Source organism: Limulus polyphemus, unplaced genomic scaffold (genome assembly GCF_000517525.1).
Source record: "Limulus polyphemus unplaced genomic scaffold, Limulus_polyphemus-2.1.2 Scaffold2431, whole genome shotgun sequence".
NCBI lineage: Eukaryota > Metazoa > Arthropoda > Merostomata > Xiphosura > Limulidae > Limulus > Limulus polyphemus.
The window spans coordinates 104664-122899 of NW_013668041.1; the positions used below are offsets into that span (position 1 = coordinate 104664).

General features: G+C 31.0%; 1 protein-coding gene across 1 annotated transcript in view; it reads right to left on the minus strand.

Annotated features, from left to right (window-relative positions):
• LOC106466938 (ER membrane protein complex subunit 2-like) overlaps positions 1–17165 on the minus strand; it is a 19978-nt gene extending 2813 nt beyond the window's left edge. The window contains exons 1-8 of the mRNA XM_013927256.2: positions 17083–17165; positions 13085–13198; positions 12114–12178; positions 8388–8473; positions 6957–7100; positions 3484–3625; positions 1286–1396; positions 339–443 (exon numbers count right to left, since the gene is read on the minus strand). Coding sequence (XP_013782710.1) covers positions 339–443; positions 1286–1396; positions 3484–3625; positions 6957–7100; positions 8388–8473; positions 12114–12178; positions 13085–13198; positions 17083–17104 — 789 coding nt within the window. The 5' untranslated portion in view covers positions 17105–17165. The remainder of the gene's footprint in view (positions 1–338; positions 444–1285; positions 1397–3483; positions 3626–6956; positions 7101–8387; positions 8474–12113; positions 12179–13084; positions 13199–17082) is intronic.
• Between the last annotated feature and the right edge of the window lie 1071 nt (positions 17166–18236).

An 18236-nucleotide genomic window follows, 5' to 3' on the forward strand; every position in this document is an offset into this window, starting at 1 on the left:
GGGTCCATGTTAGTAGAATAACAGGTAATGAAATGAAAACTGAGATAGGTGGTACTAAAGATTAGTAAGTTAGGATCTATGTTAGTAAAGTAGCAGGTAATGAAGTGAAAACTGAGATAGGTGGTTGATAAAATACAGCAATTCATGGGTGAAGGAACAAATAATAATATTACTGATTTTACTTAAAATCAACGATTCTGGCATACAAAATTACCATTATCATACTTTTTATAAGAGTAAGATTAAAAACTGTATTTTAGTTAAAATAACCTTATTATTCATGATAACCAACATGCTAATAAAATTGCCCATTGCTAGCTGGCTTACTTTTTCCTTACCTGGTACTTGCCATTAATCTGTAGTGCTGCCCATGTTGCATACTTTAGGCTTTCCTTTTTCTTTTGAGCTGTTGTTTTGGCTGAAACTGCACTGTTACTAGCAGACTTTTGTAAACAGAGAAAGACATATGAAAGATAATCACTAAATATTGTGTATATGACAAAATCAGAATGTACCAAAGGAAATTAATAAAAACAAAAGAAAAAGAGGTAGAAGCTAAGGTAAAATCAGATCACACTATCCTTCAAATTACTGGTTTGTTTTTATACTGTTGGGTCCATGTATATATTGAACAATACTCAGTATAAAGTACTGATTGAAAGAAAGGAACATAATAATAACAACCAAAAGTAAAATACTGAAGCAATGAAAAAAATAGTAGCAAAAGTTTTCATAATATCTTCTTAAAGTAACATTGGATTTAGGTAAAGATTTATTTTTATTAACAATTATAATTGATTTAAAAAAAAGGAAATATTACCTTATGGTAATAAACAAAAATTTTAAATGCTACACTTACCAGAAATAAACCAAATAAAGCTTTCTTGTGGTGTGGTTAAATGTTACACTTAGCAGAAATAAACCATGTAAAACTTTCTTGTGGTGTGGTTAAATGTTACACTTACTAGAAAATAAGCCAAATAAAGCATTCTCATGGTGTGATTAAATGTTACACTTACCAGAAATAAACCAAATAAAGCTTTCTTGTAGTGTGATTAAATGTTACACTTACCAGAAATAAAACAATAAAGCTTTCTCTTGTGGTGTGATTAAATGTTACACTTACCAGAAATAAAACAATTAAAGCTTTCTTGTGGTGTGATCAAATGTTACACTTACCAGAAATAAACCAAATAAAGCTTTCTTGTGGTGTGATTAAATGTTACACTTACCAGAAATAAACCAAATAAAGCTTTCTTGTGGTGTGATCAAATGTTACACTTACCAGAAATAAACCAAATAAAGCTCTCATATTGTGTGGGTTTAGTTTTACAGCCTGTGCAAAATAGCTTCGTGCTAATTTCATGCCTTCTGGACCACCTATTGTATACTGGATCTAGTGAATTCAATAGAGATGTTTTGCCATGACTTGAATACATCATATAAATGTATTAGATACTTGAATAAGATAAAATCAGATTAACTTCAACTTCTTTTAAGCAATATTGAAATTCAATTATACGTAGATGTTTCTGTGAATTTGAGAATTATATTTAATAGAAAGCACCTAATATTAACATAAAAGTAGGTTTAATAAGTTATTTTAACCACTGGTCTTTGTAAAGTTATAAACAAGAAATTCTAGTTTAATTATTCGAAGTGACTATATGTTTAAGTTTTTAGGTTATACTGATTCTAATGCTTATTGGTACATATTGTTATGTTTATTTAGAGTTGATTCTTTGTAATAATAGCATATTCATAATCAATTTATTAAAAAGCTTGTAATCAAAACCAATTAAATCTTACTTTTCATCACTCCTTTAACTTAAAAACATTTTAAGAATCATTCCTATTATATCTTTATGATGTATTAAACTTGAACAAAGAAAGAAACATTAAAAATAAATTTCAAAAACAAATGAACAATAAACCTTAAAAAATAAGATGTATAATATCCGAGTTTTCAAAATAATAAGGGCATTATATACAATAGCTACTTTACAACATACACTTTAAAAATCATTACACTTTTTGAAAAACTTAAAAATGAAAAGGTTAGAAATCAAGAAACACATTAAGGAGTGGTACACTGACACAATATGCTTTTATCCATTTTAGATAACCCCCCAAATAGTGATCTTAATACATGGATATGTCACATAAACAACATCAATATACAAGGTTAACAACCAAAACAGCACACTTAATACAAGGATGTGTCACAAAAAACAAAAAATATACAGGGATAGCACCCAAACAGAGTACACTTAATACAAGAATGTATCTCATAAATAACATCAATATACAAGGTTAAAAAACAAAACAGTACACTTAATACAAGGAAGTGTAATAAAAACAATGTAGATATACAGGGGATAACACCCAAATACAAAGCACACTTAATACAAGGAAGTGTCACAAAAGCAATGTAGATATACAGGGATAACACCCAAACACAGAGTGCACTTAATACAAGGAAGTGTCACAAAAGCAATGTAGATATACAGGGATAACACCCAAACACAGAGTGCACTTAATACAAGGAAGTGTCATAAAAACAATGTAGATATACAGGGTTAACACCCAAACACAGAGTACACTTAATACAAAGAAAGTGTCACAAAAGCAATGTAGATATATAGGGTTAACACTCAAATACAAAGTACACTTAATACAAGGAAGTGTCACAAAAACAATGTAGATATACAGGGTTAACACACAAACACAAAGTACATTTAATACAGGGAAGTGTCACAAAAACAATGTAGATATACAGGGTTAACACCCAAACACAGAGTACACTTAACACATAGATGTGTCACAAAAACAAAGTAGATATACAGGGATAACACCCAAACACAGAGTACACTTAATACAAGGAAGTGTCATAAAAACAATGTAAATATACAGGGATAACATCCAAACACAGTACATTTAATACAAGAAAGTGTCATAAAAACAATGTAGATATACAGGGATAACACCCAAATACAAAGTACACTTAACACATATATGTGTAAATAAACACAACATAGAAATAGCAAGCACAAACTATGCTTAAAAACTTTGGAAAGTACAAACACCTTGATATGCCATAGGAAAGTAAAATTTATTACTGAACTTTTTATTTATAAACAAGTTTAAAAGTTAACTGAGATTCAGAGCTAAGTTTATGCTTTCAAAGTAAAAATGAAAAATACATCTTATGTTTTTAGATGTAGACAGTTACCTACAATTATTTACTTAAAACAAACACATGACATGGCTTGTATGATGAAACCATATGCATATTCATTAGACATATAATAAGCCCTGTGTTTACTGTACTTCACATTAGAGAACTGAGGTAATACCAAATTTAAATGAAGTTTAACAATGGTTCAAATTGATTTTCAGCACTACCTGTATGAGATAATCAACCAGTAAAACCAATAACTTCAAGACAGACATTCAACTAACCTATTTTAGAAAGATCCTCACCTCCGCATATCGCTGGTGATAAAGATGATTGTGTGGATTTGAAAGTATGAGTTCTTCCATACAAAAAGCAGCTTTATTGTAGTCTTGTTCCTGAATGTACAGACTACAAAGTTCCATCCATGCCTCCTGGTCACTCATAAATCTGGGAATTTAATTTTCAACCATACGCAAGATATAAACTACTTCAACATCCAAACTGATTATATGTGCATCATATACAAATGTAAAACTATATGTAAAATAATAAAAGCTACATAATTATGAACATAAAATTGATTAAATACACTTCTAATATATATATATATATATATATCAAAGCCAGTTTTCTTTTGGTAACTCTCCATTCGTCTATGTTGCATAACAACAAAACTAATGACTTAATATTGTTGTGTTAAGTATGTATATAATACTTCAAATATTCATGAGGGCTGAGTTGAATTCCACTCTTTAGGTCATTTTACATTTTAGTTTATGCATATATTTAGTTTGATGCAGACATTTCAAAGTTTTGACAAGTTTTAAAAGCATCTAAATTAGAGGTTAATTCCCATAATTCATATGTTTTGGTTGGGTTCTATGAAGTTTTTCAGTTTTATTATTACTTTTTTGAATAAAAAATATTTAATTTTTTTCTTAACTACTGATGATACTTGAAAATAACTTTTAGGTTAAAATTTTGTGGTATAATTTTTATCATAAATCTTATGCCTATAGGTTTTGGGTGCTTCATTTTCTGTCAGCATTTAAACCGTAATTTTAGGTTATATGATGTAACTAGAAAAATACATTCTGGTAGATGTGAAATATCAATATATTTTAAAAATCTTTCACTAACCACAAAGCTGCTTGAGTAAGACAACATCATGAAATAGGTAAATCAGGTATACTTGAACCATTTCTGCTGGAACATTATGGGTCAAGGTTTGGGTGATAAGATTATGTCATTGAGGTGTTAGACTTCTACTGCCTAGAGTTGTTTATTACTACTCCAAACATTGGCTTTTATATACATATATACATATATCTATATTAAATAAGTTAGTACATGTGAAAAGTTAAAACGTAAACAGAAGAAATGAATGCTAAAAACGTTTGAATATAAAATGATGAAATACTTTTCTAATTTCTTTTAAAATGCTTTTTAATATTACAAATGACATGTAAACATTCTTGAACTAACCTACATAAAATCCAGTGTGTCTCATATCACATCACATTTGATTCTCAAAATAGGAGGAGTTATAAAAGCCAGAATGCATTTATCCCGATAGAATCGTTCGAGTACTGTCTGCCCATTATGATTTTAGTGACAGGGAGTGCAAGGGTGCTGTGAAACCTTATAAGTGTAGTGAGTGTTCATATAATAAGCCTAAAGTAAAGACTTAGTGTGGGATCACCTAGCCTAGAGCCAAGTGCATCAGAAACGATTTATGTTTAAAATTAAATTGATATTTTTACTTTCGTCATAAATTTTAATTAAGCTATTTTCTGTTATATCACCAATGTTTTAATAAAAAACAAACCTCTTTAATCAACAGAGACTCTAAGTTAAGAAATCATCAAATATTTTTCCAGTTTTGTTGTCTATACATTTCATTTTATACTTTCAGTACATAGACTAACAACAATATTAGGTTATACTTTTGTTGCTAAGCAACATGACATAAAAACCATATATTAAAAGTTGTTAATCTAACTGATTTTTACCATTAATTGTTCTATGAATAAGCCACAAATTCATTTCATGAATGATCTTAATTTTGATTGGCTCACAAAGGAATTTACCGACATTTGACTGCCTGAACTGCACTTTTCTGGCTCTTTGTTGGTCAAACTTGATTTAGCAAAATTTATTTAGTTCACTTAGCAATGAAATGTGAGGTTAGGGTATACTATGGGGTGGGGGTGGTAGTACTTTGATAAGCGATATGCTAGTATACTAATAATGTGAGTACCATTTTGTGAGTATGTAATGCTCATATTACGAGTCATTTTTAATTTAAGTTGCACCATTCTTATTGATTTTTTGAGTGCACTTGAAAATTGTTTTTATTTTCTCAGTGTGTGTGATTCTTTTTCTTTCATCGTCAAGAGGGAAGTTTGAACAAAGCTTGCTGAAGGAAGGGTGGGTGCCATGAGGGTTCTTTACGAAACTTCAACTCGTTACTTTTTGACAGGCTGAGCAAAGTTTATACATACACACACACACATATATAAACACTACATAGTTACATTGAAATAAAAACTGAGTACCATACATGGAATAATTTGTCACGTATTGTTTCACATTTTACTGTTTAAATCAGCAATTTAATCTTACCCTTTTCTAGCACAAGAAACTTATTACAACAAACACATTATTTTTCTATTCAAAGTATATCTTTATTTTCTACAATAGCAAACAAACCTTGTTCTAATACTTAAAAATAAAAAAAAGGTTATAAATCTGGCCCATCTCCTTCAAGATGTGTTTTTATATCCAATAATATTATCTCCAAACAGAACATTATGTACCTTTCCAAACTTTTAATGGAGAATCACACAAATTACTGATAATTTTAAAAATCTCGTTACACGAGTAGTCCCAGTAAGGAAAAACACTGTACAGTAACTTTTTCAAGGTTAAAAACTCACATAAATACCAAGTATAGTATAAAAATATTTCTTTTACAAAAAAATAAGTCTTTTGAATGTTATTCTGAAAATTCAAGCAATTTAATGCAGTATTTTTTTTTATTATTCTATGTACCCAGGACAGGTTGTTAGCCACATGCTGATGCAGTGCTATGCATTTTAAACAAATTATCCACTGCAATACAAAAAAAATACAATAGTACTTACTAAGGTAATGATAAGGGAAGCATATATAAACTAAAGACCTGAACAAAAGACAAAGCAGTTGTTCTGATATTAAATAACATCACAAAGAATATTAACTTAGTATAATATAGTACATAAAGGCAATAATATGGAGGATATGACTGATGACTTAAACCATGAGACAAAGCAGTAGCCATGATATCAAACACCATCATGTATAGTATTACCTTAGTATAACACAGTACTTATCAAGACAATAATATAGTGGATATACTTAATTATTGATATAACACCTTCATCCACTGACTGTCATTAAAATACAAGATGACATCTGAAGGTGCTATGCACTTTTTTGAATTTTTTACCTACAAAACACCTACAAAAGTGTTATCAGATGTGAATTCATGTGAGATATTCCACAGACAAAAAGAGTTATTAGCCTTTACTATTTTTGTAACATAAAATATTCATTCACTTGAACTTTTAATTATGAAAGGGTTATAGCCATCATATTACAATATGATATACAAAATAAAAAACTGTACAAAAACATCAATATCTATTATACAACCATTAATTAAATAGTCTTCACTTCAGCATTTGTGAGAGAAGACAAGAAATCAGTATGGTGACACAAGAAAGATTTAGCTTACTTTTTCAAATATTCTGTCAACTCTTTGATTGCATCAGGTATCCGGTTTTGAGCCTTTAAAAGGGCAATTTTCCGCTTGTATATCACAGAGTTGGCTTCATCCGTTTGTAAAATAGAGTCATATAATTTCATGGCTTCTTCATATCTACAAAAACCAGAGTGTTCGTATTCACATTGCTTTCAACAAAAACCAATATACGACAGATAACAGAGGTCAAAGAAATGAATCTGGGAGGATTATCAGACAGTATAATAATAATGTATAACTACATGAATGATGACAATTAAAGCAAAGTTGTTGTAGTTAATGTTAGTATCTTAAAGCATGATTCACACCTTCAGTACATGTGAAACAAGCTGTACCTGTGAAAAGTGGTAGTAGTTAATGTTAGTATCTTAAAGCATGATTCACACCTTCAGTACATGTGAAACAAGCTGTATATCTGTGAAAAGTTGTAGTAGTTAATGTTAGTATCTTAAAGCATGATTCACACCTTTAGTACATGTGAAACAAGCTGTATATCTGTGAAAAGTTGTAGTAGTTAATGTTAGTATCTTAAAGCATGATTCACACCTTCAGTACATGTGAAACAAGCTGTACCTGTGAAAAGTGGTAGTAGTTAATGTTAGTATCTTAAAGCATGATTCACACCTTCAGTACATGTTAAACAAGCTGTATACTTGTGAAAAGTGGTAGTAGTTAATGTTAGTATTTTAAAGCATGATTCACACCTTCAGTACATGTGAAACAAGCTGTACCTGTGAAAAGTGGTAGTAGTTAATGTTAGTATCTTAAAGCATGCTTCACACCTTCAGTACATGTTAAACAAGCTGTATACTTGTGAAAAGTTGTAGTAGTTAATGTTAGTATCTTAAAGCATGATTCACACCTTCAGTACATGTGAAACAAGTTGTACCTGTGAAAAGTTGTAGTAGTTAATGTTACTATTTTAGCAAGCTGTACAAGGAAACCAACAGAACACAGATTTGGTTCCAGTTTACCATAGCCACTTTGTATAATAAAATTATTGCCTCTACAAGGAAACTAATAAAACACATAGATTTGGCTCTAGTTTCCTAAAGCCACTTTTTATAAAGAAACTCCAGTCTAAACTTTCATGGATACATCCCTAAAACTCAGACCTAACTTATTATGAAACCATTTTTGTTATAAGGAAACAGTTGTTTTTACATAAGAATTGTATTTTACTTGAAGTTATATATATGTTACTAAATCACATTTTATAATGAAACAATTTCCTAAATATAAAACTCTACTCATGTTGTATATCTACTACATATTCCACTACTGATTGTAAAAACAGAAATATAAGTCTTATGTCATGAAGACACAGACAAGTATTATTTTTATATACAACTACCTTGTTAAGCTATTTTAACATTGGTTTTAACTAGTAAAAGTGATGCCAACCTTTCAAGAGCTTCATACTTCATGGCTCTTAGTTTCCTCACTCTCATACTTCCCGGAAACTGTCGATCAAGGGTTCTCAAACATTCCTAGAAAAAATGTTTAATAAAAGGAAACAGTTATATCGTATTAACTATTAATAACCAGGTTTTACTGTTACACTTACACAGTTCCATGCATTACTATAAAACATGTATATTAACCACCACTTCCAGTTTTACTTACTAGAAAACAGGTATATGAATCATCACTTCAAACTTTAATTAATTGATATGCTTACATAAAATACTGTAACAAAACCTACGAATTTCATCAATAATTATTAAGAGTGTGCATAAATTTCGTTTAATAATTCCTTTCCAAAAAAATCATTAAGTAAGAAGATGAGTAACTATTTTTCCATGGTGTGAAAACCTGACCTGTACGAATAAACTATGATAGCTAAATATTACAAATAAATATTACTTAATAAACTAGATTGTTTTCCATAACTGTGGATGCATAAAATTCAATCAAACACTTTTTCTTCCATTTTCATTTCACGAAGCATGCTGCCCGAACATTATTTTTGACACAGAGAGGAAGCAGATTCTATCAATCCCACACTTAACAAATGTTCTGACATTGAAGTTTTGACTTGTTAGTTTAAAAAAATGTGCATATGCTAATAATATATAACAGCTTATTCCATTTATTCACTAAACAGATTCTGTAAGTAATTTACAAAGTGTGTTTTGTTATGGGGAGAAGATATATCATCTAACCAGAACCAAAATACTGTGAAACAATCAGAACCACTATTTACGACATGAAATATCAGCGAAGTTGTGATATAACACTCTCTGGTACTTGTTCTTGAATCCTATGATATGAAAATAGGTCAATGATAATGAATACTAACTGTAATATGTAATATCATATTCATCTCCTCCAATACCAACAATTTCAAATCCTACATTCCTATCACCTACTCACATCTGTAAGAAATATATAGTACAGTCTTCACAATTGCAGGAACTTTGGAGTGGTTGGGATAATACACTGGCATGTACATCACTCCAAAAATAATCAATACTTTTTGTTAACTATAAAACCCATCAGCACTGGAATCTTAACAACTGGTTAAAAAATGTTGAGTGAAGAAAATCATTTAACACAATGTTTTCAAGAGGAGTATCCAAGTTTTGATGACAGCTATGCTAGTTCACTGCTTGTGTTATCAATTATATTGATGTAGAAGGCTTCTCTTATCTTTCTTTTTATTTTGCAAGCAGGATATTCTATACATTAGTCATACAATTAATCATACACTATCATTCTCATTTCAAAATGTGAGGTAAATTAAAAAATAAAAATGTAGATTAACCATATATTATTATTAAGTGACTCTTAGCACGACTGAAATACTCAACAATTACTTTTCGAAGTGGGCGGTATAAGCAGCTCAGACCTTTGGCTCCGAGAGAAACCAACAGAGCAACACAATTAACCTTTCAAAAGTCCATGAAATAATTTAAATTGATAGATTAACTTAAACTTCTCCTGTCACTGGGGGCAGGTACTGCAGGTAACCTTAATAGACACATTCGCTATATTATAGGTATGTAATAGAACAGGTCTAAGGTTTGTTTATTTACCCAACTGACATAACACTAATACACCACTTCACTTTATTTTAGGTATGTAATGGAATAGGTCTAGGGTATGTTTATTTTCCAAACTGATATAACACTAATATACCCATTCTCTTTATTATAGGTATGTATTGCAACAAGTCTCAGATCTGTTTATTTACCCAGTTGACATAACACTAATACACCACTTCACTTTATTATAGGTATGTAATGGAACAGGTCTAAGGTTTGTTTATTTACCCAATTGACATAACACTAATACACCACTTCACTTTATTATAGGTATTTAATGGAACAAGTCTCAGATCTAATTATTTACCCAACTGACATAACACTAATATACCCATTCACTTTATTATAGGTGTGTAATGGAACAGGTCTAAGGTTTGTTTATTTACCCAACTGACATAACACTAATATACCCATTCACTTTATTATAGGTATGTAATGGAACAGGTCTAAGGTTTGTTTATTTACCCAACTGACATAACACTAATATACCCATTCACTTTATTATAGGTGTGTAATGGAACAGGTCTAAGGTTTGTTTATTTACCCAATTGACATAACACTAATACACCACTTCACTTTATTATAGGTATGTAATGGAACAGGTCTAAGGTTTGTTTATTTACCCAGTTGACATAACACTAATATACCCATTCACTTCATTTCACATGTTATTTTTTCAAACTCACACATCAATCTATCATGCTAAAATACACTGTTATGGAAATTAATGAGATCAAAAGTTTTTGAAGAACATGGTAAACTTCTTATAATTAGTAGCATAGTCAGACCACTATTCTTAATGCTAGTTAAATAAGTGCTTGCCACATGACCAATAACATCAGGTTTCTAGTAACTGTTTTAGTGTTCTCTTTTAAACTCTTTTTATAGGCTATATTCAACAAAAATGAACAGAAACCTGTGCCTGCAATTCATTTAACAATCAACTGCAACAAGTCTGGAAAAAACAAATTTACTATCAGTATCTATAGCCACTAAAAAGGAAGCAGCTTTAGGGATATCCTGATCTTAAGCCTTGTCAAGTGAAATGGGGAATTAAATTTTGCTGTACTATCATAACCAGCATGGTTAATACAGGTATCAACAAATAGTTGTATACATCTTTACATGCAATAACTTTTAAATAAATAAAGAAAAAGACATTGTAACGTAGAGAACGCATTGGCCCAAAACACTTAAGTTTTATTCCATTTCAACAAATTTGCCTTAAGATAGTGTCAAATTGCAAAAAGCACAGACTTCAACAGAATTTGTGGTTACTGTTCTCTTTAAATGCTAATTCTGACAAGTCTTTCATGCAAAGGAATGTCAAAATATAATTATGCGAAGGTCACAGGATCTGAGCATTTTAAGAGAATCACCATACATAGTTACAGACACTGCTGCCTCAATATCTGAAGCTTTTTAGAATAACCAATGATAGTCTGTGAGGAGGGTTTCTGTTGAACTTCACATATCAAGGACCAAACAGAAGCTGGAATCTTCCTTCTTGACAACTGAATCCTAACATTTCTTAACAGGAAAATCATGTTTAATGAGACAACTTTCCACTTGGATGGAACAGCCAACAGACATAACTGTAGTATTTGTAAAGATAAGAACTGACACACTACTTGGGAATACTTTGGAGACTCGCTAGACTGGTGAACTTCAACACTACCATGGTGTTTTCCAGCAAGATGAGGGCACCACCCAATTGTAGCATTGAATCACTCACTACCTTAGGTGCAATATTCTCCAGAATGCTCAGTATGAGACTTCTGGCTATGAGGATACACCAAGCCTACAATTTATACTCCACCCACTAAGTTCCAGAATAACAATAAACATAACTCCACAAAGAAAGCTTGTGTTTGACGAATAGCAATGAGAAAGTGGTATGAAACTTGAAAGTATATAGATCAATGTATCTCAGTTTTTCTTTAAAAACTATCATATTTTAAAAAGGTGTACAATCATTCTCAAGTACCTATATATCTTTCTGATCATATTCATGTTTCTAAACTAAATTGCTCAAACAGATTTTGTTGCAGGTTACAATGTAACATAATCTGTCAATACTAACCTGAACAAGAATGAAATTGTGACAGTCAAGAGCTGCTATACAAACTTGTTCATAAACCAGCCATTCTATGGAAGAAACAATAAAAGGAAAAATATATGTACTAACTTATTAACACTTTTAAATTCCAAAAATTTTATAAAAGTTAATGAATTCACAAAAATTGACCCTGTCGCTAAAAATGTTTAAAAGAATTTATGATTGAAAGTAAAGAAGAATGTAAGATAATATGTCGACCACACTATATTATATTCAGTGCCAATGAAGTCTTTCACCCAATACCAGGGCTCTTCTGGCTAGCAGGGATACAAAAGACTCAGTATTGGATGAGACACTATTTATATTAAAATAATAAATAACACACAACGTTAAAATCGATAAACAATTAAAAAATCTTTTAAGTCGGGCCAATCTATGATCTCCAAAATTTTAATTCTCCGTGTTTTGATGTTTATTTACCACAGCATCATCAAGAGTGAACTTGCAAGACATATGTGTCATTTATTCCTTCTTAGCTAGGTCATGTGACCTGTGTGTAAGTTTACATTTCTAGATAAATCTCAGGGGAGGTCCCACCACATTCTTACACAGACATTTGCCAAACCTTCATCTCTATTTAATAATTCATGATATTTTTTAAACTTTATTATTTCTAAAGATCCGTGGATATTATTGGCTGTAATACCCTTTGGTTGAGCCAATATTACTGTTTTTTTCCCCATGACAACTATTACTGTGTGAACTGGATTAAGATTGTGAAGTGTAATTTTTCATCAGTTTTATTCATATCACTACACATCAACACTAAGGTAAGATTTTTTGAACTCCAAATTGTTTTATCGTTATTTCATTTACTTGAATTAACCTATATCATCAATCAGAAGAACTGGTAGTGAGCAAGCTAGCCTTAATTTCCACGATAAATGTAGTGTTTATTTTTTATGTTAAACATAGAAAGAGTGTACAATACTAACTTTCATCTCCTAATTTATTAACATGTTTGCTAAGCAGCGTCAACCAAAAATCCACAATCTCCTCAGACCTTCGGACATTTTCTTCTCTCCATTGGCGTAGTAAATCTCTCACTTCTAAGAATGATGAAAAATTACATAATTAACAGATGTTTCAGCTGTTTAGTTCATCAAAACAATTATACTAACATGCTACCAAAAAGAAATAAAAATTTTAGAATTTCTATATAAATGTTTAATACATTTGATGAGAGAACCAGAATATTTCTATAAACTTATGAAAATAAAAACTTCAACTATTCTTGAGTAACTGAAAAGATACCACAAACCAAGATGCTTCACTTCTTCAGCAAAGCTTTTACCAACTTAAGAAGTGAAATGTTTTAGTGTAAAATTTCTTTAGTTACCTGAGAGAATCTGGATTTTCTTCAGAAGACAGTAACTTACCCATGCCACAGAAAAAAGTTAGTTTGTCTAATTATTTCATTTCTCCATCATAAGCTTAATTCTCTGTAGAGTAAAATTCTGTATAAACTCTTCAATGAAAGAGAACAGACACTTCTCAGATTGCTCCATTTCAATGACAAATTAATTTCACTTCACATCATAATCTTGACTTCTTTTATCACATATCATAAACTGCACAAATTTAAATTTATTTCATTATTTTGAAACAATGGAAATAACAGTTTTCCTTCTACAGAAAAACAAGCAAGCAAGAGAGCAACACTGTTAATCCTGAAACATGAAAAACAAACAAAACCTTCTAGAGAAAACCCTGTTACATACATACTTTCTATAAAAAGTTAAAAGAACCCAGCATTTACTATATTCCACAAGTTCACAACTAACAGACAGTTCTCTTCAACAGACCAAAAACTAAAAACAAAATTTCAAATACACAAACTATCCAAACTTGTAAAAATTCTGAAACCATTAATATCACCTGCAGTTCTTCTATTTTAGTATTTTTTCTGATAATTAAAAACAAAGATGTACAATACACAAGCTATCCCAGCTTGTAACAATCTTATCAAAACACCTCATGTGTGAAAAAAAGGTGCGGTCAAAAAAAGGATTGACCATGCGACTTAAAGCAATGAAATCAAAAGTGGTAGCTACACTTGTAGCATTGATAAGAATTTCAAATACAGCAAATATTTATTCGTTAGTTAGCCAGGCCATGTTTTTGTTCAACTTGGGACATGATGATGGGTAAAACAAAATGCTATAAGTATTAGGAACAATAAATGAGTTCAGGGAGCTAATAATGTTTATAGGTCATGGAAGAGTACTAGAAGATTGGAATTTGGTTAATGTTAGTCCAATATTTAAAGGAGCTGATAAGCATTGTCCAGGCTAGTTAGTCTTACATCAGTAGTTGGAAAGGTTTTGGAGAGTGTGATTAAAGATGCATTGCAGTGTCACTTAAAGCAGTTTGATATAGTGTCAAAGAGCACCAAGGGAAAGTCTTGTTTAACAAATATTCTGACATTCTTTGAGAATGTTATTATAAGAGGTAATGAAGGAAATATTGTGGATTTAGTTTACCTTGATTTTCAGAAAGCATTTGATAAGGTGCCTCACAAAAGACTTGTTACAAAAATTAAATCTGTGGATGTGGGGAAAATGTTATTAAATTGGACAGGATATTGGCTGGAGAGTAGAGAGTAGTAATAAATAGAGTTAGATTTGACTGGATCACAGTTACAAGTGGTGCAACTCAGGGCTCTGTTCTGGGTCCTCTACTGTTTGTGATTTATATTAATGATATTAACTCTGGAATGACTAACAAAATTTTGAAGTTTGCAGATGACGTTAAGATTTTTGGGGTGGCTAACTGTATCAAAGATGCTGCAGACTTTCAGGGAGATTTTGATCATCTGATGCACTGGGCCAATACGTGGCAGATGATGTTTAACTATCCAAAATGTAAGGTGATGCATGTAGGTATTCACAATTAAAATTATTGTTACAATTTAAATGGGAATACATTAAATACTGTGGTTGAACAAAAAGATCTTGGCATTGTGATTGAAAAATCACTTACATTATCTAAACAATCTAAGCAATAGGGCTAATAGGATTTTGGATAGCATTTAAAGAAATATTGAATACAAGATAAGTGTATAGATTGTGAGGCCTCATTTAGAGTACTGTGTACAGTTTTGGGCTCCCATCTTCAAGAAGGACATCGACTTGTTCGAGAAAGTTCAGAGAAGAGCCACAAGGATGATACCTGGGATGGTGAGATTGTCGAATGAGGAGGGACTAAAATCTCTAAACTTGTTTTCTCAGGAGAAGAGAAGTGTCAGAGCGGATTTGATTGAAGCGTTTAAGATGATTAAGGTATTGATAATATAAATACAAACTTTTTGTGTTTAGCAGTGAAAACAATAGAACAAGGGGGCATAAATTCAAATTTTGGCAGTGTAGAAGTTGTCTGCAGTTTAGACAGTATTACTTTTCAGAAAGGGTGGTTGGCTTTCAGAAATGAGCTGCCTTCAAGGGTGGTGGAGGCAGAAAATTTAACTGAGTTCAAGAAAAGATTGGATGAATACACGAGTAGTAAGGGGTGGTTATAGTTGTGAGCTGGAAGGGACATCTTTGATGGGCTAATAAGCTCCTTTTTGTCCATTTAAAATGTTATGAAATCTAGTTGAAATGGAAGACTGATAAAATGTAAATTATGAAACTTTGATTACATTTGGAGACATTCCAGGTTACAAGTTATTTTACATTTATAGATTGTTTTTACAAATAGGGTTGGGTGGCTTATTATATAAGGAATGAACTGCAATTTATTAGGATTGAAGACAAAAAAATCATAATCAAGGTCTTCAATCTGTATGGATTGTTTAAGGACTTTTAAGGTTGGAAGGTTTTGAAATGGAAATTATTATAGGCCATTTGACCAAACAGATCAAATAAACCAAAAATTGTATAATTAAATCAGGGTCTTACTAATAAGATTACTTATGCAAAACTCATGGGATACTTTATAAGGAGTCAAACAGTGTGAGAGAATTCTTGCTTGATTCAGGATAATTTTCTATACCAAGTTGTCAACAAAGGGAGGGTGCAATTTTAGATTTATTGTTATCCACTGATGAGGATATGTTACAAGAGTTGAAGTAGATTCAATATTGGTAAAAGTGTATCATTGCATTATCAGGTTTGATGTTTTTCTACTTGTTGAAATTAAAAAAACATTTTAGTTTCCTAATTTTCAGAAAGTCAACTTTGAAACTAGGAGACAAGATTTATCATTAGCAAATTGCAATAATGAGATAAAACATGATGTTGGGTAGATGTGGTAAATTTGTGAGAATGAATTGCTTTTAATTCAAGATAAACATGTCCATTCAAAGAGGAAAAGGATAACAGGAAATATCAAACCTACTTGGAGACTAACATTGATAGAATTCAACTTTAAAAGAATTTCTTGAAAAATAAAGCAGGTATAATGTTTTACTTATCTCAAACGTGTTTGTGCTCATAACTTGTAAAATCAGCTTTGAACAATTGAAGGACCAAATGATGCCTTTTTCCATATCCTATGACAGCTATGTTATTATTATTCTTATCAATATTACCGAAAAGAGCATCTACCACATTTATATTTTTATTAATAGCAATACTATATCACTATCAGTATCACAGGTGTCAGTAAACGACCATTACTACTACTAGTACTAGCCACTGGAATTACGACATTATCATGATTATATAAAAGTTTTAATAAAACTAAAAGCTTATTTAACATTACCAATGTTCGTAATGTTATTAGTATTACTAATGATAATAAATAAATGCAATACTAGTGATAATCATTAATTTATCAATTATTTATTAGTATTAGCGAATGGCGTAGCTACTGCATTTAAATTTTGTACCACCCATCTAAAATTAATAAACAGTAACTAGTTTTTAATATTCAATCAATACAGTTTTAAATTTAAGTTAATATAGTCAGAAGGAAAAAAGGATATTGACTATACCTTCCCAGTTACGTGTCGCCATGATTTCATGTAACAGTAATATTAGTATTTGTAGTATCTGTCTTGCTTTGCTTGTTACATGATCGCCATCTGGAAATTATAGTTCATATGGGATTATTTTCCATAAAATAATCAGGCAACACCGAACATAAAATTGCATAAAAAATAACACAGTTACGTTAAATAATTATTATTTGTGTTTTAAAAAATTCAAATGGTTTAAAGACACGAGAAAGAAATGTAAGGGTATGCAACAGAACGTTCCACATTATGTAAAAATTATTATACATTACGATCAAAATTCAGTTTAATTTAATATGTAAAACTAAGTTTATTCTAGAACGGTCTCTTTTATTCTCAGATAAATCACAACACCACTTACTTTGTGTTTTTCAAAAACTAAAGTTTATTACTTTCCTATCTCATTGTGCTTACGACAATAATCTTAGCACGAAAATGGTCAGTTGAAATGGAAACCCAAAACATCATTTACAGAATTACTTGTGAATGTGGACTCCAATAGATTGGAGAAGAAAAAAACCAACAACTTGTCTTTGTAGTGCCAATCTATCCGCAATAACCCATTTTACCAGAGAATAAGCCATAAAACGGAATGAAACTAAAATAATATTAGGTTATCAAGAAATTAATGTCGCTTTTTTTAGATGAAAAAATCCGAACAACTTATATATCAAAACAAAACATTTATTAAATGAAATAGTCTCCATTCATGTCGATGATGCCTTTTCATCTTTCAATCCAGTTGTTACTGCCCTGATTAAAGAAATCAGTTGGCTTTGAAGCCAAAAACCTGTCGATGTCCTCTTTAACACCTTCCACATTTGCATACGTTTTCCCATTAAGATGGTGTTGCAGCGAACGAAAAAGATGGTAATCTGATGGTGCCATATCTGTAGAATATGGTGAGTTGGAGAAAACTTCCTAACCCAACTCCATAATCTTGAGTTGCGTCAAACGTGCCACATGTGGAGAAGAAGAACACCTTTCCGATTGACGAGAGAAGGGGTTGATTTAAACGTTCCAGTTGCTTACTATAGATATCTGCATTGACAGTTTTCTGTGGATTGAAGAGTTCGAAATTAATTACTCTGTTGCGTCATCCGAGATCACGTGACTATTCTCACGCCCTCTAC